Here is a 26807-nt window from a genome sequence, read left to right as displayed (position 1 = left end):
TAGAAGAATTAAAATTATAATTCATTATAATATTTAATGTGAGACCACTATCAATATTACTTTTTATACAAAATATATCTGTCGAACAGTATAGGTGTCATTTCCACCACAACACTGTAATGTGCCTTTGAAAAGTTTGTGTGAAAGATTGTTTAGTGGGTTTCTATGAAAATGTTCAGTGACATCAGAGCACATGCTGGACATGGAGGGAATTTAAATGTTCACCAAAAACAAATAAAAAATGTAAGGTAAGTACTGCTTGATCAGTATACATTTTACAGTATAAATTTTACAGTATAAACATTTTAAGTTAAATAAGAGTATTTTGCATACATGAAATGCTAAGTATTAATTCAAAGCGAATCAGTGAAGCTATCTTTGATTTTTTTACTGTAGTCTTTATCACGCTGATGTAAAATCAAGTGTTTGTTTTTAAAATAACTTTGTTTTTAGTTAGTTATTTAATGCTATAAAAACGGTGGTGTGACGTCATGATTGACAGCTGTGATAAGCTCATTCTGCGAGAGCGAGGGCGGGACCTTGATTTCGCAGCTTTACTTCCTGCTCACTACTGCACAGGACTGGTCCCGAAATTGCTACTGTGCAGACTCAAGACCCAAGATGTTAGCGCCATATCGGGACACTGACTGGCGACTTGGAAGAGAGTGAACGTCCGTCGTCCATCGTTTTTTACAGTCTATGTTTCCACCACACTGCCCTCTGTGGTGGAAAAGACAGCATGTGGTGGAAATGACATTTATGGTAACAACAATTGATAGAGATTGCGAGAGTAGATTTGTTTAATACTTTTTATTTTACATTTATATTTATATTATGATTTTATTTTTATTTCTACTTAATGTATTAATTTATTTCATTTTATCTATTTTTAAGATGTCACTTAAGACAACAAAACATGTACATTTAGGTATTTAGCAGACGCTTTTATCCAATAAGGATCATAGGGAGGCAATGATACAAAAAGTGCTCATACCAAGTTACAAGTTTTCACTATTCAAAAACAATACTTGTTGAGAGAGTACCAGTTTTTTATAAAGATAGAAAAGGTGGAAATGCAGTGAATTTGTCAAGTGATTTTTGGAAGAGATGAGTTTTTAGTTGTTTTTTGAATGTTGCAAGAGATGTGGCTGACTGGACTGCTGTAGGAAGATCATTCCACCATCAGGAAGTAGGGAAGAAAAATGAGGGAGAACGTGGTTTAGTGCCCTTTTGTGAAGGTATGACGCACATTTGCCAAACATAACGTTCTGGATGGGGTGTAGGAATGTAGGAAAGTGTGAAAATATGTTGGTGCAGTGAAAGTTTTATAAGTAAGCAGTAGTGACTTGAAGAGCGGCGTTACATGAGCCTTTTTGGGCTTCTGGAAGATGAGTCGAGCTGCTACTTTCCGAACTAACTAGAGTGGTATGATTGACCGTACAGAAAGGCCAGCAAGGAAAGCATTGCAGTAATCCAGCCTAGAAATTACCAAGACCTGGATCAGAAGTTGTGTGCATGCTCCGTAAGGAATGACCATATCTTCCTGATATTGTATAATGCAAGTCGGCATGATTGCGCTGTCTTTGCAATGTAATCAGTGAAGGACAGTTTTTCATCAAAGACTACACCGAGGTTTCTCACAAATTTGGAAGGAGTATGGTTGTGTTGCCAAATTGAATGTATAGGCTGTGCCGTATCTTGGGTTGTGCCGAAAATAGAAGCAGCTCAATCTTAGCTAGGTTCAACTGGAGGTGGTGTTTCTTCATCCTAGCCGAGATGTCTTTTAAGCAGTAATTTTTAAGCTGTAATGCATGCTGCTATGGTGGGATCATCTGGGTGAAATGAGAAGAAGATGTGTATGTCATCAGCATAGCAGTGGTAGGAGAAGCCATGTGCCTGTATGATTGGTCCTAAATATGTTGTGTGGACGGAGAAAAGGAGTGGACCAGGTACCGGTCCATGAGGGACCTCAGTGACCATTTGGCGAGCTGTGGACAGTGTGACCCTCCAGGACACCCTAAAGGATCTATCAGAGAGATACGATTTGAACCATTGGAGAGGAGTACCTGTGATCCCTAGCGACGATAAGGTGGCTAGTAGTATCTGTTGGTTGAATGTGTCAAAAGGCTGCCGACAGGTCTAGCAGAATCAGAATCAAGGATTTGGATTCTGTCTTAGCTAGTATTGTTTCCGTGACCGATGGGGAGCACAGAATGGGGGTAGAGTGGTTGAATTTAAAGCCTGACTGCTTGCCATCTAGTAGGTTGTTCAGTGTCAGTGATAGAAAGGATGATGCCTGGTTGAAGATAGCTCTTTCAAGTGTTTCCGCAATGAACGGAATTAGTGAAACAGGTCTATAACTGTCCATGAGCGAGGGGTTCAGTGTGGCTTTTTTAAGCAATGGAGTAACCAGGGCTTGCTTAAAAGTGGGAGGTGTTGATGATATGTGTGAGTCAAATGAACCAGGCTTTGAGGGTCAAACGTGCACCAAGTGCATCCTTTGTAACTTCAGTGCCAGTCAGTGGAGAAAGAGAGAAAAAATGGATGTTGGATATGAGTGTAGTGTGTTCTGAGGTTTGTGGTGTAAAAAAAATGTTTGCTGATGGATTATGTTTTGTTGTTTGCAAAGTCATTAGCTGACAATGAAGAAGTGGGTTAAGCAGGAGGGGGACAGAGGGGACTCAAACTCAGCACTACACTAGAAACAGGTGTGGTTATGTTTCATGACTTTGTAAATTGAGTGTGATGAGTTTAAAAAAAATTCTAAGAATATCTGTACTGTTTCTCATGTTCACATTAATTCATTGTCATTTCCACGACCACCCTGTCATTTCCATCACCACACACATTTTTTTAATATTTATAAAGTTCTCATTACCCATTAAAACTGTATCCATAATTTATGAGATCATGCTCTACTTAATATAACAATTCAAGTTATTTATTTTCTAATAAGCTCTTGCCCAAACCAATATTCAATTTCAGGGCGTTTTCACATTAGCACTTTTGGTGCGCACCCGGGTTCGATTGACATCAGAGTTCGGTACATTTGGTTGATGTGAACGCTGTCTTCCGAATTCGGGTGCACACCCGCGAAACGTACTCGAGTCCGCTTAAAAAGGGTGGTCTGGGGTCCGGTTCATGTGAACTCCAGATCGGTTCGCTGCTGATGTGAGCGCAATCGTACCAAATCGCGGAAGTGAACCGCTGTTAATTACGTATTATATGGAATGTCCCACCAAAACAGACGTGTGTGTTTGTGTGCGTGCACTTACCTTGACAACAAAATGCATAGAATGCTTGCTTGACTTTTGTTCTTATTTTTTTAAACCTTTGGTTTTGTTTTCAAAGAAATAATACAGAAACGCACTTGCGTCTGTCTGCCCCAAACATACTAAAGTTGTTTCGATGACAACGGGCTGACCACCGACGTCAATTTTTGTGTATGTATTCAGAAATCATCTCTCTGCTTGCAGTTCGTCAATCACGCTATTCGTCATCTCGTTTACAGCGGTTGCCAAGCCACAAGAGAACGCGCCGGCTGCAGCTTGATGATGCAAGCGTAACGCGGTACGGATGCAAAAATAATATGTAAACACAGTCCATGGGGGGCATGGGGAGGGGGGAGCAATTGAACACGAGTTCGGACCAGGCAATCGCACCAAATGTGAAACTGCCCTCAGAGTGTGACGGGTAAGCAGTTCAGCATTTGGTCATTAGGGCAGTTAATTTATCTAATTGACAAATGTATAATTATTGTACATTTTGGAAAAAATGTTAAAACTACTTACAAAAATTAACTTAGACAATTCTGGAGTGGCATCAGTTATTCTATTTTTAAATAACAGCTGCAAATTGAGATGTGGTAGAAATGACATTTGTTCATTGCAGGTCTGAAAAATGTAAATTATTAACAATTTCTCTTCTTAGATCTAAGTTTGTCTTATTACACACTTTAAAACTTTGTTAAAACTTATGAGAATGTGTTAAGTGACTTCTGAACAAATTTTTTTATTTAACTTATATGAAAACCATACCTGGTGGTACCAATTTACCAGCAGTGTACATTTAACAATGGGGATTTTGCTGTGTAGTTAAAGAAACGCCCAATTGTGAAAGAATAGATTTGTAATAGCTGCAATTCTCAAGTTTCAACATATCGCTTACTTATACTGAACTTGCAACCTACCAAAGGTAACAATGAGAAAACATGCACAATGATTAAGCAAAGTACTGTATGGTGTGTACTGTACAGGAAATGACCACATGGCACAGACTTGCCTTAAACTCTCCCACCACAGAGGGGTCATCCTCCTCATCATCGGTTTTCCCCCTTTGCAATTTAAATGTACTGCAGAAGTCGTTCAGCCCCCTGAAATCCTGAACCGCTTCAAGTTCGCTGTCGTAAACCTAAAACAGACTCGAGCTTTTAACACTGTTCATTAAATAACAATAGGCATACCTTATCTGCTTTGAAACATAGGCAGGATGCAAACAGGATGGTGGGAAAACTCACTGTTAAGGTGTCATATCCCTTTTGGAGATAAGGGCCGCACTTTTCACGCTCGTTAATGGAGGCGAAGAATTTACTCCACCAGTCCACCGTGTCCTCTTCCTAAAACAGTTAAAAAAATTGGATTTGGTTGTAACAATCTCCCAGCAGTAGTTTTGAGCAATAAGAGCATAGCTTCAATACTGTTGCAATGACAGCTATTTACTGTAAATGTCTTTTCTACACGCAGTGAATGGGTCATTACAAAAGGATGAAGGAGTTGGAAAAAAAAGATTTACAAGGTTTTCAGAGTGCAATGTTTATGAAAACAAAATTAGTCACTGTACCTTTGGAGAGATGTTGGGCATTAAGTCCATATCAATGACTACATCTCTGGGAGCTGCTGCCATCATGGCCACTGATACATAAATTATATACAGTATGAGACAATTATAAATGTCAAACAATTGACAAATATAGCATTGAAGAATGAAATTTTTGGAGACATTTTCTTAACAGAACATCCTTACAGGAATAAGAAAAACATTTAAAATGTGACTTTACCCCTGGAAGACATAGCCACTTCAGTGGTTCCCATGTAAGGGTCACATCTAAACTCCTCCAGGGAGTGTATTGTACACTGTCCAACAACTGGTTTTCGACCAAAAGGCCTGTGGTCAATAACTTTGAGCACAATGGGTGGAGTATACATCTCGTCTTTAGGGAGAAGCACTTTGAGGAGAGAGACATTTTTAGGATGTTATTTATTAAAAATAAAACTGAAGCTTCACTAACAGCATGATGTTATGTTATGTTTTTTTTTTATTAGATCAAATCATAAACATCAACATAAAAAGTTTTATATCTTAAAGCAAAGCAGATTCATTGTATGTTTAAATGGATAGTTCACCCAAAAATAAAAATAATGTCAATAATGACCCACCCTCATGTCGTTTCAAACTTGTAAGACCCCTGTTCATCGGAACACAGTTTAAGATGTTTTAGATTTACTCCATGAGCTTGTTGACCCTTCATTGAAAATCTACGTACAGTATACTGTCCATGTCCAGAAAGATAATAAAAACATCATCAAAGTCGTTCATGTGACATCAGTGGGTCAGTTAGAATGTGTTGAAACATCAAAAATACATTTTGGTCCAAAAATAACGAAAATGATTCAGCATTGTCTTCTCTACCGCGTCTGTTGTTCAGAGCATGCGTGAGACTAAAATCACGTGACTGATGTTTTTTTCAAAACTTACAGTATGCATCTCCCTCAGACTGTAAACGAAGCCTGGGCGCAAAAAAACCCAGCTGGGGCGCACCAGATAACACGTCAGCTGTGTCGTACATCATCTGCGTCACTGCAGTCACGTGACTTTAGTCTGGCGCATGTGCTTTACAACAGATACTGAAGATAAGACAATGCTGAATAAAGCCGTAATTTTTGTTATTTTTAAACCAAAATGTATTTTTCATGCTTCAACACATTCTAACTGACCCACTGATGTCACATGGACTACTTTGATGATGTTTTTATTAGCTTTCTGGACATGGACAGTATACCGTAGGTAGATTTTCAATGGAGGGTCAGAAAGCTCTCGGACTAAATCTAAAACATCTTAAACTGTGTTCCGAAGATGAACGGAGGTCTTACGAGTTTGGAACGATATGAGGGTGAGTCATTAATGACATTATTTTCATTTTTGGGTGAACTATCCCTTTAAAGCTAAATGCATAGGATGAGTTTATGGGTTTATTTAAATTCCTAATTCTACGATAATAGTAATCTTTGCCTTAGTACACCTGTCCTAAATCTTAGACTTAAGCCATACGTTGCAAAATCCCATTCTTTTGTACTTAGATCTTATGTTGATACCAGCATTTGTTGTTCTGTAATACCTTTAGTCTGATTTAAAATGTATAAGGTAAAAAAATAAAGGTTAGTAAATGATATACCACTTTGAGGAACAGAACCGATCCAGGAAAGTTGGGATTTTTCTTGATGTTTTTTATTATGCCAGTTTGAACCGTGTGCCCTCCGCATTCAACTATAAGGCTGGGAGACGACACTGCAGCGAGCTGATATGCCTTCATGTTCCTTAAACCCCATGCCAGGATCTGTCAAAACACGTCGTATGAGTAATTCCTTTTGGTTTCAACCCACTGTGATGACCATATGGGTGATTATACATGTATTACCTCTACAGCAGTGAGCTGCACCACAGGTCTGATCCCTTGAGGAACCATGTACAGATTCTCATTTCTTCTAGGTGGAACCAGGGGCAGGTGAACTTCATTTGCCTGAGGTCAACAAATGAACAGAACAGGGCATAAACAAATCAGAATGGTGCTGTGGTTAGGAGGACACCTCAAATGAGTTTGCTCACTGGCAACAAGCTGCTACTTGTATCTTTCAAATGATGGATGCCTGGCATGTAGCCAGCCTGTATACTGTACCGTATGTTCTCATCAGTAATGATCTAAGCAATAAACTACCTCTAGACAACATGGTGTTATCTAGTCTGTTGACTATAACAAAAATAAACTAAAGCCTAGGTTTGTCCATTATAATGTCCAGTTAAAGGGATAGTTCACCCTATAATGAAAATGCATTTACTCTGCCTCATGTTGTTTTTATTGTTATTTTTTATGTTGAACACAAAAAAATACATTTTGATAAATGTTGGTAACCACACAGTTGACGGTGCCCATTGACTTACATAGTAGGAGAAAAACAAATACTGTGAACGTCAATGGGTACCATCTACTGTGTGCTTAGCATTATTTATCAAAATATCATCTTTTGTGTTCCTCTCATACAGAAACTCATACATGAGGGCGGGAAAATATTTGAGTGAATTATCCCATTCAACATAAAACTTTAACATCAAACAGCTTTTAAATCATGTGTAACAAAACTAATTGGCAAAATTTTCCGGTCATTTTGAAACTACAAACAGTATTTAAATGGATCATCATGTGACTACCAGTAGGCTCAGATGATAGCACGTAGTACACACATATTTGCATTAAACACTAAAGTCTAAATTATTCAAAGTATTTAAATAACAAACCACCTTATCTTTAAGCAAAAGCTCAGCAGCTACCAGCATCTCTCCAGCATTTCTTCCTTTCATTGTAACTGGAAACCAGAGTAGTTTTGGGATCAAAGGGGCCCCAGGATTAAGCTTCACCACCGGAAGACACGTGCATCTACCCATAGCCTCATCTTTTCCCTGTCAAGCCATAGATCAAGATCAAAACATTACACAGCCATCTTATGATATAAGTTCAAAGGACACACATTAGGCAGGAATCCCCCTTAAACCAGAGCAGTCTCAGTAGACATGCTGTTTTGATTCTCATGTTTATGTGACATCACAAAACTGGCCACTGAGTGAGTTAATTTTACCCAAAAGGTTTTATAAATGTGTTTGTTAGCACTAATGCAAAAATAGTAAATATACTATTGTCTCAGACTGTATTCACAACAATCAGATCTATTTTTAACCAAAAGCACTCACTGTCTGTTGGTAAGGAAGTGAGGAGCTGTAGCTCATTTGCATTCAAAGGAAAACACCAACGTTTTTGAATATTTTACTATGTTCTTACCTCAACTTAGACGAATGAATACATACCTATATTTTTTCAATGCGTGCACTTAATCTTTGTACAGCGTGTTGTGAATGTGTTAGCATTTAGCCTAGCCCCATTCATTCCTTAGGATCCAAACAGGGATGCATTTAGAAGCCACCAAACACTTCCATGTTTTTCACATTTAAAGATTGTTACATGAGTAAGTATGGTGGCACAAAATAAAACGTGGCGATTTTTAAGCAGATAAAAAGAGAACTATATTGCATGGCAGAAGAGCACTTAGTTTGCAGCACTTCGGGCACAGTAATATTGACAAAGTTTATGCTACTGCGCGCCGAGGTTGAAGTGCTGCAAACTTAGTGCTCTTCCGCCATGCAATATAGTTCTAATTTTTATCCGCTTAAAAATTATTATAATTTTTTTTTTTGTGGCACCATACTTACTCATGTACCAGTCTTTAAATAGGCAAAACACGCAAGTGTTTGGTGGCTTCTAAATTCGTCCCTGTTTGGATCCTAAGGAATGAATGGGGCTAGGCCAAATGCTAACACATTCACAACACGCTGCACAAAGATTAAGGGCACGCATCGAAAAAAGATAGATATGTATTCATTCATCTAAGTTGAGGTAAGAACATAGTAAAATATTGAAAAACGAGTTTCCCTTTAAAGGTACACAAATTAAAAACTTTTTGCTCCCACCCAAATAGGAACATTTTGGCTATAACAAATGATCTGTGGGGTATTTTAAGCTGAAAGTTCACAAACACATTCTAGGCATACCTGAGACTTATATTACATCGTGTAAAAATAGGCATAATATGTGCCCTTTAACACATATTGTACGCCTTTATTATGCTTCTGTTTTTTTATTAATAAACCGTCTAGGTGATGCAACTCCCTAGTTTCATAATCTAGATCTCTAGATCTAGATTCTGAATCTTTTGGTTCTCACGAGTTTACAATAATAGAGAGTCATACCATTTGATCACTATCGTAAACTTCCATAACAATACTGGGTGGGCTATAAGCAATGTTCTGAGGGTCGCCGTAGATTTCAATGTCATCAAAAATGAGAGTCTGGTCCCATGTGGGGTTAAGGTTGGATTTAATGATCTCTGTGGTCTTGCTGACATGCAAAAAGGACACGTGGACATAAGGATCTGTGAATAGAAGATCAATTAGTCATCATTCATTAAGAACACATCTGCTTTGTGAATTAATGTGCCGTGAATTAATGTCTGGTGAAATGGATTCGTGTAAGATTAATGATTCATATAGTATGAAAAATACCAGAAAAGCTGTCTTTGTCCATAGGAAGAAGATTTCTGGCTTGATAGACATAGACTCTGAGATGGTACATGAATGACTTGTTGAGATGCAAAAACGTTTGGTTAAAAGATCAGCAGGTTGTAGTTTTTAATCTTTGTATTGTATGTTTTAGATCAGTAGAGTAACGATTAAGAACCTCAAATACAGATTTAACACTGGAATAAAGGTACATTTACATCATAAGCGTCTTTGTCACTGTGTGTCGCTCGTCTCTTTCAAAAGAGGCATTTCTATATCTGGTTGTCATAAAGAAATGAGTAATGTCCACTTCAGTAACTGACGAGAGACGGATGACGTGAACTCCACTGCTTCGTTCTCATTGGTAGTCGCTCCCGAATGTCACATTAAGTTAAATATTTCTCAACTTTGTTGTGCGACTGGACACGCCCATCCAGCCGTCAACGGTCACTTTCGCTCGTGTCGCCGGATGCTGCTGAGCTTCCATTGAAATCAATGAGATCACGTCGCTGGGCTACTGCTAGTTGCTTATAATATGAATGTACCTTGACACCTAACTGTGTAACACAGTGTGAAGTATTAAACTAGTTGACATAAATATTCAAAATAGGTGTTTGAATTTTGTTTGCTAATTTAATCAGCAGCTTTCAAGACTTCTATTGGCTTTTAGTGTGTGTTTGTTGTTGTTTCTTGGTGTTATCTTAATGCCAGATTGTCAAGGAAAGACGGAGGGGTGTGTTTGTCTGAGAGATATAATCAGTATGAGGAATTTAGACTTTTTAATCAGAGGCCACGAATAAACATGACTTGTCAAATCTGCAAAACACAGTGGGTGTGTTGGCACCAAAGAGTTTGGCTGTGTCCTTCTTGCTGCCCTTCTCATCGTCGTCTATTCCCTAAAAGCAAAGAACAGTGTATGTCCTCTTAACAAAGATCTAAATGAAATGAGAGATGTCCTTAATCTTGTACAGACATCAAGGACAAATAAATGGGTAATAAATCAAAGTTTGTCCCCTAACAAAATCACTGCAATGATCAAAGGTAAACATATTTCAAATATCTAATTATCATGGTCTGGTCTGACAGTCATTCAAAAACAAAACGAATGGTCTAACCAGTGCCCCCTCCAGGTTAAAGATAGCCGACGGGCCCACAATGTTGGCTGGTGCCATTTTTCTCCTCCAGCGTCTGCGACGAAATGTGTCTGAGGAACGCTCCTTCCTGTGGAACTTCCAGCCAATCAGTGAGGAGTATTCCCAGCCATCGCCCAAATCTTTCCTCTGTTGGGAAAAACATTGCCAAGTTGTACTACAGTCAGTGATTATACACAGTACAAACTGTAGCAAACTAAATATACTATCCAATAAGAAGTGATATTATAATATTATAAGCCTATAATTAGAATACAACCCCAAATCAGAAAAAGTTGGGACACTGTAGAAATTGTGAGTAAAAAAGTAATGGAATAATTTACAAATCTCATAAACTTATATTTTATTCACAGTAGAATATAGATAACATATCAAATGTTGAAAGTGAGATATTTTGAAATGTCATCATTTTGGATTTCATGAGAGCTACACATTCCACAAAAAGTTGGGACAGGTAGCAATAAGAGGCCAGAAAAGTTAAATGTACATATAAGGAACAGTTAAAGGATCAATTTGCAACTTAATAGGTCAATTGGCAACATGAATGGGTATAAAAGAGCCTCCCAGAGTGGCAGTGTCTCTCAGAGGTCAAGATGGGCAGAGAATCACCAATTCCCCAAATGCTGCGGCAAAAAATTGTTTTCTGAGTTTCTCAGAGAAAAATTGCAAAGAGTTTGAAGTTATCATCATCAACAGTGCATAATATCATCCAAAGATTCAGAGAATTTGGAACAATCTCTGTGCGTAAGGGTCAAGACCAAAAAACATACTGGATGCCCATGATCTTCAGGGCTCTTAGACGGCACTGATATGATGCTACTGTAATAGAAATCACAACATGGGCTCAGGAATACTTCCAAAAAACATTGTCGGTGAACACAAACCATCTCATTCGCCTTTGCTGGCTAAAACGCTATAGGTCAAACAAGAAGCCATATCTAAACATGATCCAGAAGCACAGGCATTTTCCCTGGGCAAGGCTAATTTAAAATGGACTTTGGCAAAATGAAAAACTGTTCTGTGATCCAACGAATCAAAATGTGAAGTTCTTTTTGGAAAACTGGGACGCCATTTCATCCGGACTAAAGAGGACAATGACAAACCAAGTTGTTATTAGCGCTCATTTCAGAAGCCTGCATCTCTGATGGTTTGGGGTTGCATGAGTGCGTGTGGCATGGGCAGCTTACACATCTGGAAAGGCACCATCAATGCTGAAAGGTTTATCCAAGTTCTAGATGCATATGATCCCATTCAGACGTCGTCTCTTTCAGGGAAGACCTTGCATTTTCCAACATGACAATGCCAGACCACATACTGCATCAATTACAACATCATAGCTGCGTAGAAGAAGGATCCGGGTACTGAAATGGTCAGCCTGCAGTCCAGATCTTTCACCCATAGAAAACATTTGGTGCATCATAAAGAGGAAGATGCGACAAAGAAGACCTAAGACAGTTGAGCAACTAGAATAGGACAACATTCCTATTCCTAAACATTGGTCCTCCTCCAGCTGCTCCTTATATGTACATTTAACTTTTCTGGCCTCTTATTGCTACCTATCCCAACTTTTTTTGTAATGTGTAGCTCTCATGAAATCCAAAATGAGCCAATATTTGGCATGACATTTCAAAATGTATCACTTTCAACATTTGATATGTTATTTATATTCTTTTGTGAATAAAATATAAGTTTATGAGATTTGTAAATTATTCCATTACTTTTTTACTCAAAATTTCTACAGTGTCCCAACTTTTTCTGAATTGGGGTTGTATAATTTTTTTTACACATGAAACATGAACGCATGTTATATTGCGCACTGTAAACACAATCAAAGATTCAAAAACACATAAATAACGGGACCTTAAAATCATTGATGAAAACGTTTTGCTTCACAACTTATATATATATTTTTTATAAATTTGATCATGCAGTTTTGGACCCACCGGCAGATCAATGCATGCAAAATCGTAATGTATTTTAGCATCACTTGCACAAAACAGACAATAACTTTAGTGAGATGTCTGCACCTCAAGAGCTGGTGTATCTGCTATCTTCTTGCGAGGTCGGACCAGTCTTTTTCTGCGGTGGATATGATACATTTTCTCTGCAGCACCCCATGACCTGGGTTTATCATCAGGAGGTATAGTGACACCATATTCCCAACCTAGTAACCAACACAACAGTGGAAAACAGATGTTCGCATCAGATGCACACATGCAATGATATATTTGTACATGTACAGTGGGGTCCAAAAGTCTGAGACCACTATTTTTTCCATTTAGTATTTGTCTAATTGTATGCAATGTTTTAAAGACAAATTTTGTGTATATTGTAACATACCAGTGGCGGACAGTGACTTCTTTTTTCGAGGGCGCATGATGCGAAGTTCGTCACAACATGTATGTAGTCCGTCATGTGTGTGGTTCTTATTTTAAAATGTGTGTTCGGCGTGTCGAATGATCCTGTGTGCAAAATAAGTGCCGTCTAAAGGGTTTATAATAAAAGAGACGTTTGGTTTGCGTTTACCAGATACTCACATAATCTCATGCGTAATCAGAGTTTACTGTTAAGTGAGTGTCTTGCGTGTATTTTGTGAACATGAGTCTCTTTTATCATAAACGATTTGATGCGTGTGCAGCAGGCACTTATTTTGACAAAACACGTGATGCACATGGTTCATATGACGCAACAAACACATATTTTGAAAACCCAAGCAACACACATGACACTCCGAACACTTATTTTTAATTTGCGCCCTTCGGAAGAGCAATCACAAGTCGCCACATACTGTAACATACTGCATAACATACTGCATGCATATTTGTCAATTTATATCATAATTTCAGTCAGGCAGCTCTTCCTGTCTTTGCAAATGGTTCTTGGCCAGAAAAAGCTGCAATGCTGACTAGACCTTTTGCCATTAGCCAAAGCCCAATGATCCATTTCCTCCCAGTCTGATCTTTTGGATTTATACCAAATTTGGTTATTAGTCACACATTAATGCAGATTCTTAAATATCAGCTTATATCATAACATTTTGTTATGAACTTTCTGTTTATTTTCAAGTTACTCTTGGACCTCACTGTTACAGACTAACGTGCATTAAACACTCCATCCATTTATCCAAACCTCTTTTCTATTTGTGTTTTGCTATTGATCTTGGAAATTATTATTCCTGACCTTTCTCGTCCACTGCCCTGTTGATGTCAAAATTCCAATCATCTTCCCAGCGCCAACCTGGAGGACACTCGATCTCCTCAGGGCTCTGTGCCTTTTCTCCATTCTGCACAAAATAAATCCCAAATTCAGTGATTTCTGTGCCGTTTCTACATGGCCAGTGGGGGTGGAAAAAGTCAGCTGCTTCCAATTTCCATACTACATAAAAATTCAAATTTTAAACTCAAATGCGAGGATTCGAAGCGTGTTGGTTTCCAGGCCACAAGGAAATGAACTTTATAAACTTTTTACATTTAACTAAAAGCTTTCAACTTTCAATCTTTTTCATTACTGTGCCAGTTTGCTGTGCTCACCACATCAGTGTAGGGCTCAGCTGCAGGCTTCCATTCTCCACCCGGGTAACGTGTTTCGTTTTGATAGACCTCATCTGTGAATTCTGAGTGCCCAGCGTCAGCCTCTGTAAGCAAACTGAGTCAAGCATGTCATCTGTTAGCGTGACGTTAGTGACACACACCCAACATATATCTTTCACTTCTGCATTCAGTTATTTTGAGGGCACACTCAGACCACTTAAACAGCCATCCAGCCAAGGCCGCGACACAGCACAGGGTAGGGAGAGAGTTCAGCGTGGGAGAGTGAAAAATTACTCTTAAAAAAGAAACCTGGCAGAGAGAATATGTTTATGTTACAGCTGGCTTTATGCCTGCTACCCTAGTTTCCTCTAATTGTGTGCAAGGAGCTAAATAGGCACTAACTGTACTGTACTTGTACCACACATATCTCGATTTTTACAGGACTTTCCAGTAAAAAAAATCGGAAGCTATTTAATGAGATAAACTTGTTTTTTACTTAAAAAACAAACTAGCATAAAATATTTTTCTCAATTTTTTAAGGTAAGTGGTTGCAATCAATTTATTTAAGCTACATTTAAACAAAAGTTTTTTTTATTGTTTTTGTTAAATGTGGCTTAAATAAATTGATTGTGACCACTTACCTTAAAAAAATTAAGTAAATTGAATGAATCATTTTTTTCAGTGTAATTATAGGAATATCAACGTTTGATTTCAACTATTATTTTCACTATGAATTTAATTTTAAGATACATTTTTAAGAACATTCTTTATTTTTGTAGGATGGTTTTATGTAAAAAAAACAAACAAAAAAAAACGGTTAAATCGTAAACAATGTATAATATAATTTGAATATTTTTAAAGATAAATATATAGAGACAGAGAGCGCAACGCTTCATAACCTGAAAACCACGCCCACCGGGGGCGGAAACAATCCATCTGTCTTCATTGACTTTGTATTGCGAGAGGCTGCCTCCTTGTCATTTCGGGCTTAAAACAAAAAGCAGAATAATGTCCAAAAGCTGCTGTGTGACAGGATGTGCAGCTGATGAGCCAGGAAAACGGAAATAAGTTTTTATAAGCTGTCGACCCCCCAAAAAACGAGCGTTTAAAGACACAAAAGTGGAAACGGGCAACTTTTCATATTACTACTATTAATAGAACTGCGCCCACTAGAGGGGAACAAGTCGGCGTTCCACTTTTTCCTCCTTAAAGGCTGGGTTTTACGGCTCGACAGCTTATAAACAGCTTTTTTCAGTTTTTTTGGCTTGTTAGCTGTATACATTGTCACACAGCAGCTTTTAGGCATTATTCTGTTTTTGTTATAAGCCAGAAATGACAAGGAGGTGGCCTCTCGCAATACAAAGTCAATGGAGATGGTTGGATTGTTTTACCCCCGGTGGGCGTGGTTTATTAAATTAACATAACTGCGCTCTGTCTCTATACATATTTTTATATAACTTAAATTATGCATATTATTTTCATTCTCACAGCTATTTTTTTGTTTATTTAACAATAAATAAAATGTATTTATGTTTAATAATAATAAATTGCTTTATTTATATTAATAATTTAAATAATAATAAAAAAATAATAATAATTAGTAAAATATTTTTTGAAAAAGGGTCAATCCTTAAAAGTAAAACTTAATACTTCTAATAATCGTAACAACAACTACAGATTTATACATATTTATTTATACATTTCCATGCATTTAGACACTTTCATCCATATACACTTTTAGGTCAATATCATCAACTCACCAGCGCTCCGGGTCAACAACCCAGTCTCCTTCCCATTCCCAGCTCCGTGGGGGCATAAAACGCTCCTGCTTTAACTTCACCTTCCCTGTGACATCTGAAAACTTGTGCCGTCCAACCAGGCCCGTAGTTCCCCACTTCCCAAACACCTGAGCCTGGTTCTCATACTAGTATAGAGGAACAGAAAATGGATATTTGTGTTGTGTTGCTAAGGAAGTTCACATGCTACAACATACTATTATTACTATTTATACCAGTGGCTGTTGGATACTTTATGCTGATTGGTTAAGAAATGTACCATGGATATGCATTATTTTTCGATAAATGCAAACCTGACCTGTCAAACACCTGCGGAATGTCTGTGAAAACATGGTATAAGCGGAATAATTGTCTGAGGTGCTTTGAATTATTTGAAAATAATAATTCAATGGCCAGTCTTCAATTATTCCTTTCATATGCTGAAACATATACATTTACGCATTTGGCAGACACTTTTATCCAAAGCAGCTTACGGTGTATTACAAGGTATACATTTTTTATCAGCATGTGTGTTCTCTGGGTTCAACCCATTACTTGCTCTACCACTACCACATATATCTATTGCATATTGGTTTTACTTCAGTGTTTATTTAAAAGGAAATTTTACCATTTCTGCATATACGCTAAACGTTCCCTCCGCAAAGCTGTTGAATTTTTTCTCGTGCGCAGACAGACCCAGCCACATGTTCAGACGCAGCTGCACAGGGATCTTGAGACCTTTGTTTTTGTCCATTGGGTACTAGAAACAATAAGTGGGGGCACATTTAATTTGGTTCGGGATTAGATTTAATAAATAAATTTTTATTGACAATAATGCTTCTCTTTACCTGCATGAATATGCTTTGCGTCTTGCCGCAGTACTTGCCAACGGCCTGATCACTGTGAGTAGAGTACAGCACCTGATTGGCTGGTATACGTGCGTAGGCCACACGTTTCTCTCCTCTCAGCATCCATATGATGACATCAGGTATGCTGTTTTGAGGCTGCATCATAAATTCAAATTAACATCTTTATTTTAAATAAGTTCAGATTAGTATATAATGAGGCAGGATTTAGAGCCAAACCTCTTCTGTGAGCTGTTGTAGTCGCTCCAGCCAGTCCTCTATATCAGACATAGTGGCTTTAACATCAACAGCCTCCTCCCTCATGCGAATGGCTGCATCTTGGACGCTGGCCATAGTTTTGTCACGTAGGTTTTTGATCTGAATATCAAGGACTGTCAGGTTCATTTTACCCTCCAGATCTGGTAACCTGTAACTAATAGCATCCAACCAACAGCCTTAGTCTCTATCACTTTTATTGTATTGAGAAAAACATTGAAATTCCTCCTCCGAGTTGGCCTTGTATGGAATTTACCTGTTGAGGTCTTCGATGAGTTGATCGATGAGCTTCAGCCAGATTTCGGCAAGACGAGAGTCAGATACTTTAGCCATAATGGCCGTCTTCAGAGAAGTGATGTTGGATTGCTAAAAAACACACAAATGATGGTAAATAAATAGTTGCTCTGACTTATTTTTATCTACAGGATTCGCATGAAATTGTGTGTAAAGCAAAAAAAATTATACCAGGCGATCAGCAATGTAGAGAATGATGTTCACTGAATCCAATCGATGACTTATGTCCTCCCAGAAAGATGTGAGGATTACAACAGGCTTAGAATCAGCCCAAGGCAAGAAATAATAGTGATTTCCTTTATAAAAACACATAAACTGTATAAGCAAATGTTTTCGGGTTTGTACTTCTTATGTTATGGCAATTTGAAACTAACCATCAAAAACAGCACAGCTAAACTGTGTGGTTGAGGAGAGAGGTTTGCAGGTGGAATCCAATTTATTCCCATAGTTCCCAATGCTGACCTCAAACTGAATGGGTTCTCCAGGTTCTTGAAGCATACAGGCACCGTGAAACACAGCACATAAGGAATATTTCCTTCTGCGCTGGTACTTCTGCACAGTAAGGTTCACAAAACAAGAGTTTTAAGAGACCTGCCCTGTAAAAATGTTTATTGTGATCTCACATTAATAGTTATATAACCTAGTTTTATCTGTAGCCAAATATTCGCATAAAGCACCACCAGTTTTGGGGTGACGCATTACCAGTAACATGTATTACATAATAATATTACTTTTCTGAAGTAACAAGTAAAGTAAAGTAAAGTATTACTTTATAAATGTACACATTAATATTTGAGTTACTTTTTAAAAAGTATTGCGAGTTACTTTTCAGTTTAATTATTTTGATTAAAAAATAATGTACTGAATTAAACTGAACGTAGTCACGTAGAATGACACACTCTTATGCATGAATGCCTTAGCGGAAACAGTTTGAGTCAGAAATGGAGATGGCAGGCCAGAGCTTGACATTTTTGCGATGGAAATATGCGATTTCTGAATGCAGAACTTCTCAGTCATAAAAAACACCGGCAAGGCCTGAAAGAGATCAAGCCTCAGCCAAGTAAGAAAAAGTAACACAAAGGTACCTTAAAAGTAACGCATAAGTAACGCAAAAGTAACTTAAAAGTAACGTAAGCATTACTTTCCATTAAAAGTAACTAAGTAATGCAATTAGTTACTTTTTGGGGGAGTAACTTAATATTGTAATGCATTAATTTACATTAGACTAAAGCAACTTTCACAAACACTGAGCAACACAGGGAAATGCTCACTCTTACCTGAGCCACTAAAATGTCATCGTTTGGAATATCTTCCACCTTCTTGTCACTTTTGTCCTCCAGTTGAGTAGAAAGCTCGATCAGAACCCTCCCTCGATAGGCCACCCCTTCACCCTAAAACACACACACCTACTGTTACAGATCTGACAGCTGCCGCAGATTGTGCAACGGAAAACTGACCATGTAAATGTAAATGCGTGTGCAATGTTTGCTTAAATTCTTTATGCAAAGCAAACAATGAATAACAATATTATCTTCAAAGTCAAGGTGTTCCAGAAATGTTTTTCCTTCTGAGATATCTGCCGAACTAAGAGTTTAAATGTGGGGTTGGCAGTTTAACTCAACATGGCATTTTTACAGCCCTCACCTTCCCGTGATTCAAGTCCTCGTATGGGTCCGGAAGCCCGGTGAATTCTCTTGGACTTCCATAAAGGTTCACATAACAAGGCCCAAAAGCAGGAAGAAAGCCAATCTCAGATTCAGTAGTGTCCACTGGCAAGAAACAGCAAGACGCAACTTAAAGGTATTCTATTATTTAATTAAAATGAATACTCTCATACACTTGATAGCATAAATCATATGCATTAAAGCCTGACACCACTATACTTTTAGTTAAATACTCTGAATGTACTACACAGATATGAGGCAACTGATACTGTAAATGACTCATCAAGAAAAATACACAGCCTGAACAATGACCATACCATTAAAGGATGTAGGCAGCCCATTTTCTGGTGATGAATCTAGTAAAGAAATGTAGAACTAGTAAAAAAAATTTAAACAGGATGCGCACAGCAAGTTGTTTAACAGTTAGCTTTAAACAATATAATGTAACAAACTATTTATTGACCGTTCATGTGAACCCAAGGTACAAAATAAAATTATGACACACCAGACAAGAATAGGTAAGATGAAAATACACTCTCAGAAAAAGGTACAAGAAGATACAAAAGTTGTAACTGGGGCGGTACCTTTATAAACAGTACACTTTTGGTACCTGAAAGGTGCACATTGGTACCTCAAAGATACATATAATACCGTACTTTCCGGACTACTACAAGCTGTACCGAAGTATAAGCCGCATCATTCAAAAATGCGTCATTAAGAGGAAATAACATACACTCACCGGCCACTTTATTAGGTACACATGTCCAACTACTCCTTAACGCAAATTTCTAATCAGCCATTTACATGGCAGCAACTCAATGCATTTAGGCATGTAGACATGGTCAAGACGATCTTCTGCAGTTCAAATCGAGCGTCAGAATGGGGAAGAAAGGTGATTTAAGAAAGTGACTTTGAACGTGGAATGGTTGTTGGTACCAGACAGGCTGGTCTGAGTATTTCAGGAACTGCTGATCTACTGGGATTTTAACGCACAACCATCTCTAGAGTTTACAGAGAATGGTCCGAAAAAGAGAAAATATCCAGTGAGCGGCAGTTTTGTGGGCACAAATGCCTTCTTGATGCCAGAGGTCAGAGGAGAATGGCCAGTCTGGTTCGAGCTGATAGAAAGGCAACAGTAACTAAAATAACCACTCGTTACAACCGAGATATACAGAAGAGCATCTCTGAGCACAAAACATGTCAAACAACGTTCATGCGACATTCGGATGGTAGAGTCAGAATTTGGCGTCAACAATATAAAAGCAAGGATCCATCCTGCCGTGTATCAACGTTTCAGGCTGATGGTGGTGATGTAATGTGTGGGGGATATTTTATTGCCACACTCTGGGCCCATTAGTACCAATTGAGCATCGTGTCAACACCACAACCTTCCTGAGTATTGTTGCTGACCATGTCCATCCCTTTATGATCAAAGTATACCCATCTTCTAATGGTTACTTCCAGCAGGATAAATCATCTCAGACTGGTTTCTTGAACATGACAATGCGTTCACTGTACTCAAATGGCCTCCACAGTCACCAGATCTCAACCCAATAGAGCATCTATGGGATGTGCTGGAACGGTAGATTTGCATCATGGATGTGCAGCCGACAAATCTGCAGCAAATGCGCGTGATGCTTTCATGTCAATATCGACCTAAATCTCTGAGGAATGTTTGCAGTACCTTGTTGAATGTATGTCATGAAGGATAAAGGCAGTTCTGAAGGCAAAAGGGGGTCCAACCTGGTACTAGTAAGGTGTACCTTATAAAGTGGTCGGTGAGTGTATATAAGTTGCAGTGGACTATACGTGGCGTTTATTTAGAAAATTATTTCACAAAATTCAAGCCGAAAAACAGCCATTTAATCTGGAAAGGCAAGTTATTCAACTAAACAATAGCAGACAGAACAGCAGGCTGAATTGACGTCTTTACGTTAAAAGTAATATTATCAGTTATTTAAACGATAAACTATAGCATACATAACTGACCTCAAAGGTTAAATAGGCTAAATTAACCGAATAAGCCAACAACTAGCGTGAAGTTTGCATACTCGTCATTCCACTGAATCCATTGGATTATATAAATACAGAAGCAGCATATAGCGGACTCTCACAGCTGTAGACGGTAATGTGGTCTCCTGGCTCAAAAATGTCAAAATTAATTCATACTGACTTTAAAGGCGCATCTGACTATAAGACGCAGCACCAGCCAAGATATGAAAAAAAAACCCGGATTATAGACCGAAAAATATGGTATGTACCAAAACATATTAGGACCCTTTTAAGAGGTACCATCCCAGTGACAACTCCTTTTTTATGAGAATGCACAGACTATACATATTTAGCATTATTTCTCAACTAAACTAACAAATTCTTTACTTTACTCACTAAAACCCATTTTACCCAAATTTGGATCCTGTCAATATCTAAATAAAATGTAATTATAAAAACCCTACCCTCAATTTCTCCCCCAGATGACGCTATTTTAGTCAGATTTAGGTAGGTGGTCCCAATAACATCGTTCCTTGATAGCCGATCCCTGTTAAAGTCAAATAGGAGAATTAAAAACAATTATCAGCGCCACACTTCACAGTGGCCTAAGCCAGTGGTTCTCAAAAAGAGATGGTGCCAGGGGGGCCCCAGTTTTATGACATTTTATAAAATAAATTAATTTATCATGAATTCTGTGCAATTAAACCTAAAAAAAATAAGACTACTAACAAATAGCACTACTTCGTATCATTTAATATGTTTTGTTTAATCAAAAGTTGAGTTTTACATACATTTTCTTTGGGGGGGCTGCAAAGAAATGCGCCATACAAAAGGGGGGGCCGCACGCTGAAAAAGTTTGAGAACCACTGTGCTAAGCAACAGCAGCAAAGACTTATTAAAAGAAATTGATTTTATATCATGCACATACCAGTCGTAAAGAGTAAGCTTGATGCGTTCACACATTGATGGAAACTATAAAGAAAATATTTAATTTTATTAAGACATAATGTATACATTAATTATGTGTTCCTTACTGTATATTTTAGTAGTAAAATGCTTTAACTCTTCATACCTTGACCTGCAGGTGAATAAGCTGATTCCACTCTGGATTGGCATTCTTCTCTATAATCTTTGTGCACACCTTAAAGCAGATCAGAAATATTTAAAGCATCTTGATCTTTTCACTTCTGTTATTTAACATTGACTATAACAGCATTCTAGATTAAACTTTTATTCTTGCTTTACTGCACCTTTTTGCCAGCAAAACTGACTTCCAGAAAAGGATCCACTAAATTTTTCTTCTCATCTGTTCCACCAAATATGTTCTTTATTGTCTGGGCAAATGCATCATCCACTGTAAATGATATGATAGAAACATGTTACTATTGACAATGAGAAAGGCCATTGAAGAAAACTAAATGACAGTGATGTGCTTTTGCTTTACTCTGTGGCATGTCCTCTGCACGGTATACTTTCAGACTGAGCGTAGCCAATCGCAGCGCGACTCCGGCGGGCAGCAGCAAGTTATTTTCAATGTCATCCTGTTCCTCATTCCCTTCCCTTTTTTCCACCTGATCAAAAAGTCATTAATGCCACAAAATGTAACAAATGAAACTTGAGATGCAAATGGTAATTGAAAGTGAACGTTTAAGTTTAAGTGCTGAGGTCATCTACAGCAGGGGTTTTAAACTTTATGCACCTTAAAATTTTGAGTTAGGTACTGCATGATTTAGGACTTACGGGAGGCTCATCTCCTGTCCCAATTATGAACATGCTGACTTTCAGGTAACCTCTGCCTCCAGAGCTGGAGTCATCTGAGTCACTTAACAACAGCCACTTCCTTATGATTGCATGACCTGATCACATCACAAATCCCACAAATTGTCATACTGTATATACAGCATCACACCTTTAATACTGGTGTCAATTACAAACCTATTACATTTTTCGTAATATTGCATAATCATCACAATCAAATCTGCTTACGTACCAGGCTCATCGTAGATATAGCCAACATCCAGCTGTGTTTGAAAACAAGATTTATGAGAACACAGTCCACACTAAAGTACTCTGATTAACCCTAAGACTGCATAACTGGCTCACAATGCGCATTAGGATTTCAAACCAGAAACACATGGTTGGACATCTATATTAAAGACATAAGGATTGTATCGAATATGTAAACGTACCTTAAACTCCCCCATAAGACTGTCAGCTCTCAGGGAGTAAGCATTATACACCTAGATTTAATACAGAATTATAACTATTATAAGACAGGTCAATTCATAATATTATAATAATTGTGGCCCAGTCTGTGAATTGTACATAAAATCATCCTACATAATGTAAATAAAACTTTTATTTAATATTGACTACGTAAGGCCATGTCAAAGCAATCAATGTAAAATTAAATTTAATGCTCCTAATCTTATAATTAAATTACAAAACTTTGGTCTGGATTTCACATACAGTGATAATATTTTGGACTGATTATAAAGACTCATTATATTGTCAAATGTTATATATACACAGCCCTCTTAAGTATTGTGGTGTGTGATTTTAGGGTTGGGTATAAGCTTGGTTGTGGCTTCAGTAAAGCTGATCCATAAACATGTCATTTACGGTATGTGTTGTGGTGCAAAATGTATCCTAATGCAATCATACCCGGATCATGAGGCTGTCATCAAACAGCTCAGAGGGAAGCATGTTGACATTATAGAAGAAAATCTGTGGAAAAAAAAACCCAATTAAATTATGTTTAACAGTGGACAACAGAATAACTCTCAATGCAAACTTCAAAAAAGCAATTTTAGCTCAAATCTCATGCCACAACACGTCTGTAAGATTTAAAGAGGGCAAACTCACTGAGGCGGGGTGAGCGAAGGACTGAAATATCAGGACTGAAGGAAGGAAATAGGGCAAGAGATTCAGTGCAGAGTGGAGAGACCAAAGCAATAAAACAGTCCAGAGAAAGAGAGGAAGCCTCTCTGAGAAAAAAAAAAGATCAACAGGAGGTGAGATTGACGATGTTTACGTGGTCTTATGAAATAATAAAAAATACCTCATCAAAGAATGGGTTGTTTCCTCTTTTGAGTCTGGTTCTGTGGGTCTGTCCACACACAGTTACTTTGACCACCGGCTTGATGTTGTTGCCAGGCAACTGCCGACCCTCGATTATTCGAACACGGATCTATTTACAATAACAATTGTAAACAGTTAAACTTCAAAGAGCTGACCGATATAGGTAACATATTTAACAATATGAAGACATACCTGGAAATCTTGTGGTTTGTTGGGCAAAGCTCTTTGCTTCTTTCGAGTTGTACGAATTACATTTTTTGAGTCTTTTCCAGGTTGTCCAGAAGGAGAAACTCCAGGTGCCCCAGGCTCCGTCCCATCTAAAATATCTTCATCACTATCCACACCCTTCACCTCTTCACTTGCTACAAGCAAAACAGACAGATATTCACTAAGTATACAATCAAAACATTTAAATTTTACTATTAGTGCTCTTAATCTACATTCACCTGGAATAAATTGAATATATAGCTTGAGAAATGTCTTATTTATTAAGGACTAAAAATATTTTTGTAAATAAATACTAATCAATGCGTTGTAAATAATACATTTTGTAAGCAATACGAATGTAGCTGTAAGGTTTTTGTCTTGTCATGTTCATGTCTTTTATTTTGAAGTTCTTGTTTCATGTTCATGTCTTTTATTTTGATATTCATTGCTATGTCTCTTTCTAGTTTCCCTATCCCTGATTTGTCATGTTCTGATTGGTTCATTGTCTGTATATATTGCCCTCATGTTCCCATTTTCTTTGTCAAGCTTTGTTAAACTGTTAGTCTTTCTGTTAGGTGAGTTCTTGTTGTTCATGCCATGCCATGCCATGCTGTGCTATGCTTTTGTTTTTGTTTTGTTCATGTCAAGTCTAGTTAAGTGTTTGGTTATGTTTACGTTTCTTATTAAATAAAACTGCACTTGGGTTTGAAAACGCTTGCCTTAGAGTGGACTTCTTATGGTACATTCAAACGTTAATGCTTCCCATTCACTTTTAATGGGTGACGTCATGCGATGCCGAACAGAATTGTGGATCCGTTGGCGGCACGTCACTGCCGTTCCTCACGGCAGAAGTTGAACATTTCCCAACTTTTGAAGCGGCAACGCGTGCGTCAGCCAATCAGATCACCTTATGCAAATAACCTAGGCAGAGTCAACCAATTACGTTTATGGAAGACCGGAGCATGTGTTGCAGCCACTGTGATTGGCTGTTGGCCACGCTCCAGGCAAGCGTTAACGCTTTCAGCCCGTGTGTATGTACCGTTACAGTAGCCAATTCAACTACATTGTAAATTAGGTGATTCAATAAAACTTTTTTTTAATCATATTTCAGGACTGAAATAAACAGGCCATTTTCAAAAATGTACCTTTAAGGCATTTATATATACAGTAAATGACTACTGACATTCATATGTAAATATGGGAAGTCACGTCAACACGCTAACAAACTCGCCATAAAATGTATGAGCATTTCTGTATGACCTATTTTCCAGGTGCAGTAAAGAGGGAGTTTTGCATTGTGAACCAGTTAAAAGTCGTAAAGTAAAATCCAATTTTCGTATTGTTGCATTTAACCTTTAAAAAATAAATCACGTATGTTCTACTTCACATTTAGACATACAGTATTTTTAAAATGTCTACAAAACAAAACTTAAGTGTCCTTTGTATTTTTAAGTGATTCATGTGTCCTGTGTCTCATTTGCATCATTCATTTCCATGTGTTCCATGGAAACATACACAGCAGCGTGCTTCCTGCATCTCTACAGGGCTGTTCAACCTGACTGATGCAAAATAAAAACAAAGATTAAGTCTGGATCAAACCTCCAGTTTCTCCAGTGTAAACTCCATCTCCACCTCCTTGATCATTTGGGTTTGGGACGGAACTTGTGGGAGGCTCATAACCAATGGTAATATTGATAGTTGCCTGAATGGAGAGATGTGCAGTTTAGCTCGGTCAATTCTAAAATTGGTTCGTATGATAATTCTTACTTTGACCAATTAAAAAAAAAAAGATTTACCCCAATTTCCTGCTTTTTCTCATTAATAAGAGGAATGCTCTTTGAAGGAAGCGATCTGGTTTGACCAGAAGCCAAATCTTTGAGAAAGATCTTTGCAGAACCAATGAATCTACGAAACAGAAAATAATCAATTGTGAATTTCACACTATATGCTTACGAAACTCGGTGCTTAAAATTCCAAACTTCCACTTTTTATTAGTTATCATTCTGATCATACTTAATACATTCAAGAACATGAAAGTACACTTTGAGCAACATAAATTTCATTATATGGTTTCACTTCAATTTTTCCCAAGACCAATCATTACTTTCTTACATAGATTACTCAACAAACACCTGGAATAGACAAGCTTAGTTCTGCACTGACTGGTGAATCAGAGTGACACAGCAACAAAATATAAGCTGGGTGGGATAATTTCAACACAAGAGGCAATGATATTATTCCTATTGTTTAATGCAGTGGTTCTCAAACTGGGGGGCCGCGAGATGGTGCCAGGGGGGCCCCAGATTTATGACATTTTATAAAATACATTCATTTATCATGAATTCTGTGTAATTAAACCTAAAAAGAAATAAGGCTACTAACCAACAGCACTACTTTGTATAACTTAATATGTTTTGATGAATTAAAATGTAAAATTTTAGAAAAGTTTTTGTCATAAATTTTCTTTGGGGGGGCCGCGAAGGATTGTACCGTACACAAGAGGGGCCGCACGTGGAAAAAGTTTGAGAACCACTGGTTTAATGTATACCTTTCCTTTGTTCAACTTTTAGGAAAAATATATAAAAAAACAGCAAATCTGTGTTTTCATACA

At 37.8% G+C, this 26807-nt stretch overlaps 1 protein-coding gene across 2 annotated transcripts in view; it reads right to left on the bottom strand.

The window, feature by feature from the left end:
* The window catches only part of myofl (myoferlin like), a 33668-nt gene that overhangs the window by 3882 nt on the left and 2979 nt on the right, over nucleotides 1-26807 (bottom strand). The window contains exons 4-40 of one of the 2 annotated variants that reach the window (XM_073873329.1): nucleotides 25993-26101; nucleotides 25796-25898; nucleotides 24182-24351; nucleotides 23970-24098; nucleotides 23573-23635; nucleotides 23098-23148; nucleotides 22899-22929; nucleotides 22649-22764; nucleotides 22353-22479; nucleotides 22159-22262; nucleotides 21981-22049; nucleotides 21837-21880; nucleotides 21373-21455; nucleotides 19234-19272; nucleotides 18897-19021; nucleotides 18530-18643; nucleotides 17627-17804; nucleotides 17424-17548; nucleotides 17215-17324; nucleotides 16923-17115; nucleotides 16686-16841; nucleotides 16466-16597; nucleotides 15823-15986; nucleotides 14063-14177; nucleotides 13713-13815; nucleotides 12560-12696; nucleotides 10497-10661; nucleotides 10193-10277; nucleotides 9385-9465; nucleotides 9073-9254; nucleotides 7573-7731; nucleotides 6695-6796; nucleotides 6463-6613; nucleotides 5057-5233; nucleotides 4840-4910; nucleotides 4517-4615; nucleotides 4282-4410 (exon numbers count right to left, since the gene is read on the bottom strand). In XM_073873329.1, coding sequence (XP_073729430.1) covers nucleotides 4282-4410; nucleotides 4517-4615; nucleotides 4840-4910; nucleotides 5057-5233; nucleotides 6463-6613; nucleotides 6695-6796; nucleotides 7573-7731; nucleotides 9073-9254; nucleotides 9385-9465; nucleotides 10193-10277; nucleotides 10497-10661; nucleotides 12560-12696; nucleotides 13713-13815; nucleotides 14063-14177; nucleotides 15823-15986; nucleotides 16466-16597; nucleotides 16686-16841; nucleotides 16923-17115; nucleotides 17215-17324; nucleotides 17424-17548; nucleotides 17627-17804; nucleotides 18530-18643; nucleotides 18897-19021; nucleotides 19234-19272; nucleotides 21373-21455; nucleotides 21837-21880; nucleotides 21981-22049; nucleotides 22159-22262; nucleotides 22353-22479; nucleotides 22649-22764; nucleotides 22899-22929; nucleotides 23098-23148; nucleotides 23573-23635; nucleotides 23970-24098; nucleotides 24182-24351; nucleotides 25796-25898; nucleotides 25993-26101 — 4291 coding nt within the window. Of the gene's footprint in view, nucleotides 1-4281; nucleotides 4411-4516; nucleotides 4616-4839; nucleotides 4911-5056; nucleotides 5234-6462; nucleotides 6614-6694; nucleotides 6797-7572; nucleotides 7732-9072; nucleotides 9255-9384; nucleotides 9466-10192; nucleotides 10278-10496; nucleotides 10662-12559; nucleotides 12697-13712; nucleotides 13816-14062; nucleotides 14178-15822; nucleotides 15987-16465; nucleotides 16598-16685; nucleotides 16842-16922; nucleotides 17116-17214; nucleotides 17325-17423; nucleotides 17549-17626; nucleotides 17805-18529; nucleotides 18644-18896; nucleotides 19022-19233; nucleotides 19273-21372; nucleotides 21456-21836; nucleotides 21881-21980; nucleotides 22050-22158; nucleotides 22263-22352; nucleotides 22480-22648; nucleotides 22765-22898; nucleotides 22930-23097; nucleotides 23149-23572; nucleotides 23636-23773; nucleotides 23809-23969; nucleotides 24099-24181; nucleotides 24352-25795; nucleotides 25899-25992; nucleotides 26102-26807 lie in introns of those variants that run through there. The other variant, XM_073873330.1, reaches the window with a different exon arrangement.

This window comes from Misgurnus anguillicaudatus, chromosome 11 (genome assembly GCF_027580225.2).
Source record: "Misgurnus anguillicaudatus chromosome 11, ASM2758022v2, whole genome shotgun sequence".
Taxonomy (NCBI): domain Eukaryota; kingdom Metazoa; phylum Chordata; class Actinopteri; order Cypriniformes; family Cobitidae; genus Misgurnus; species Misgurnus anguillicaudatus.
This window is presented reverse-complemented; position numbering and strand designations above follow the sequence as displayed.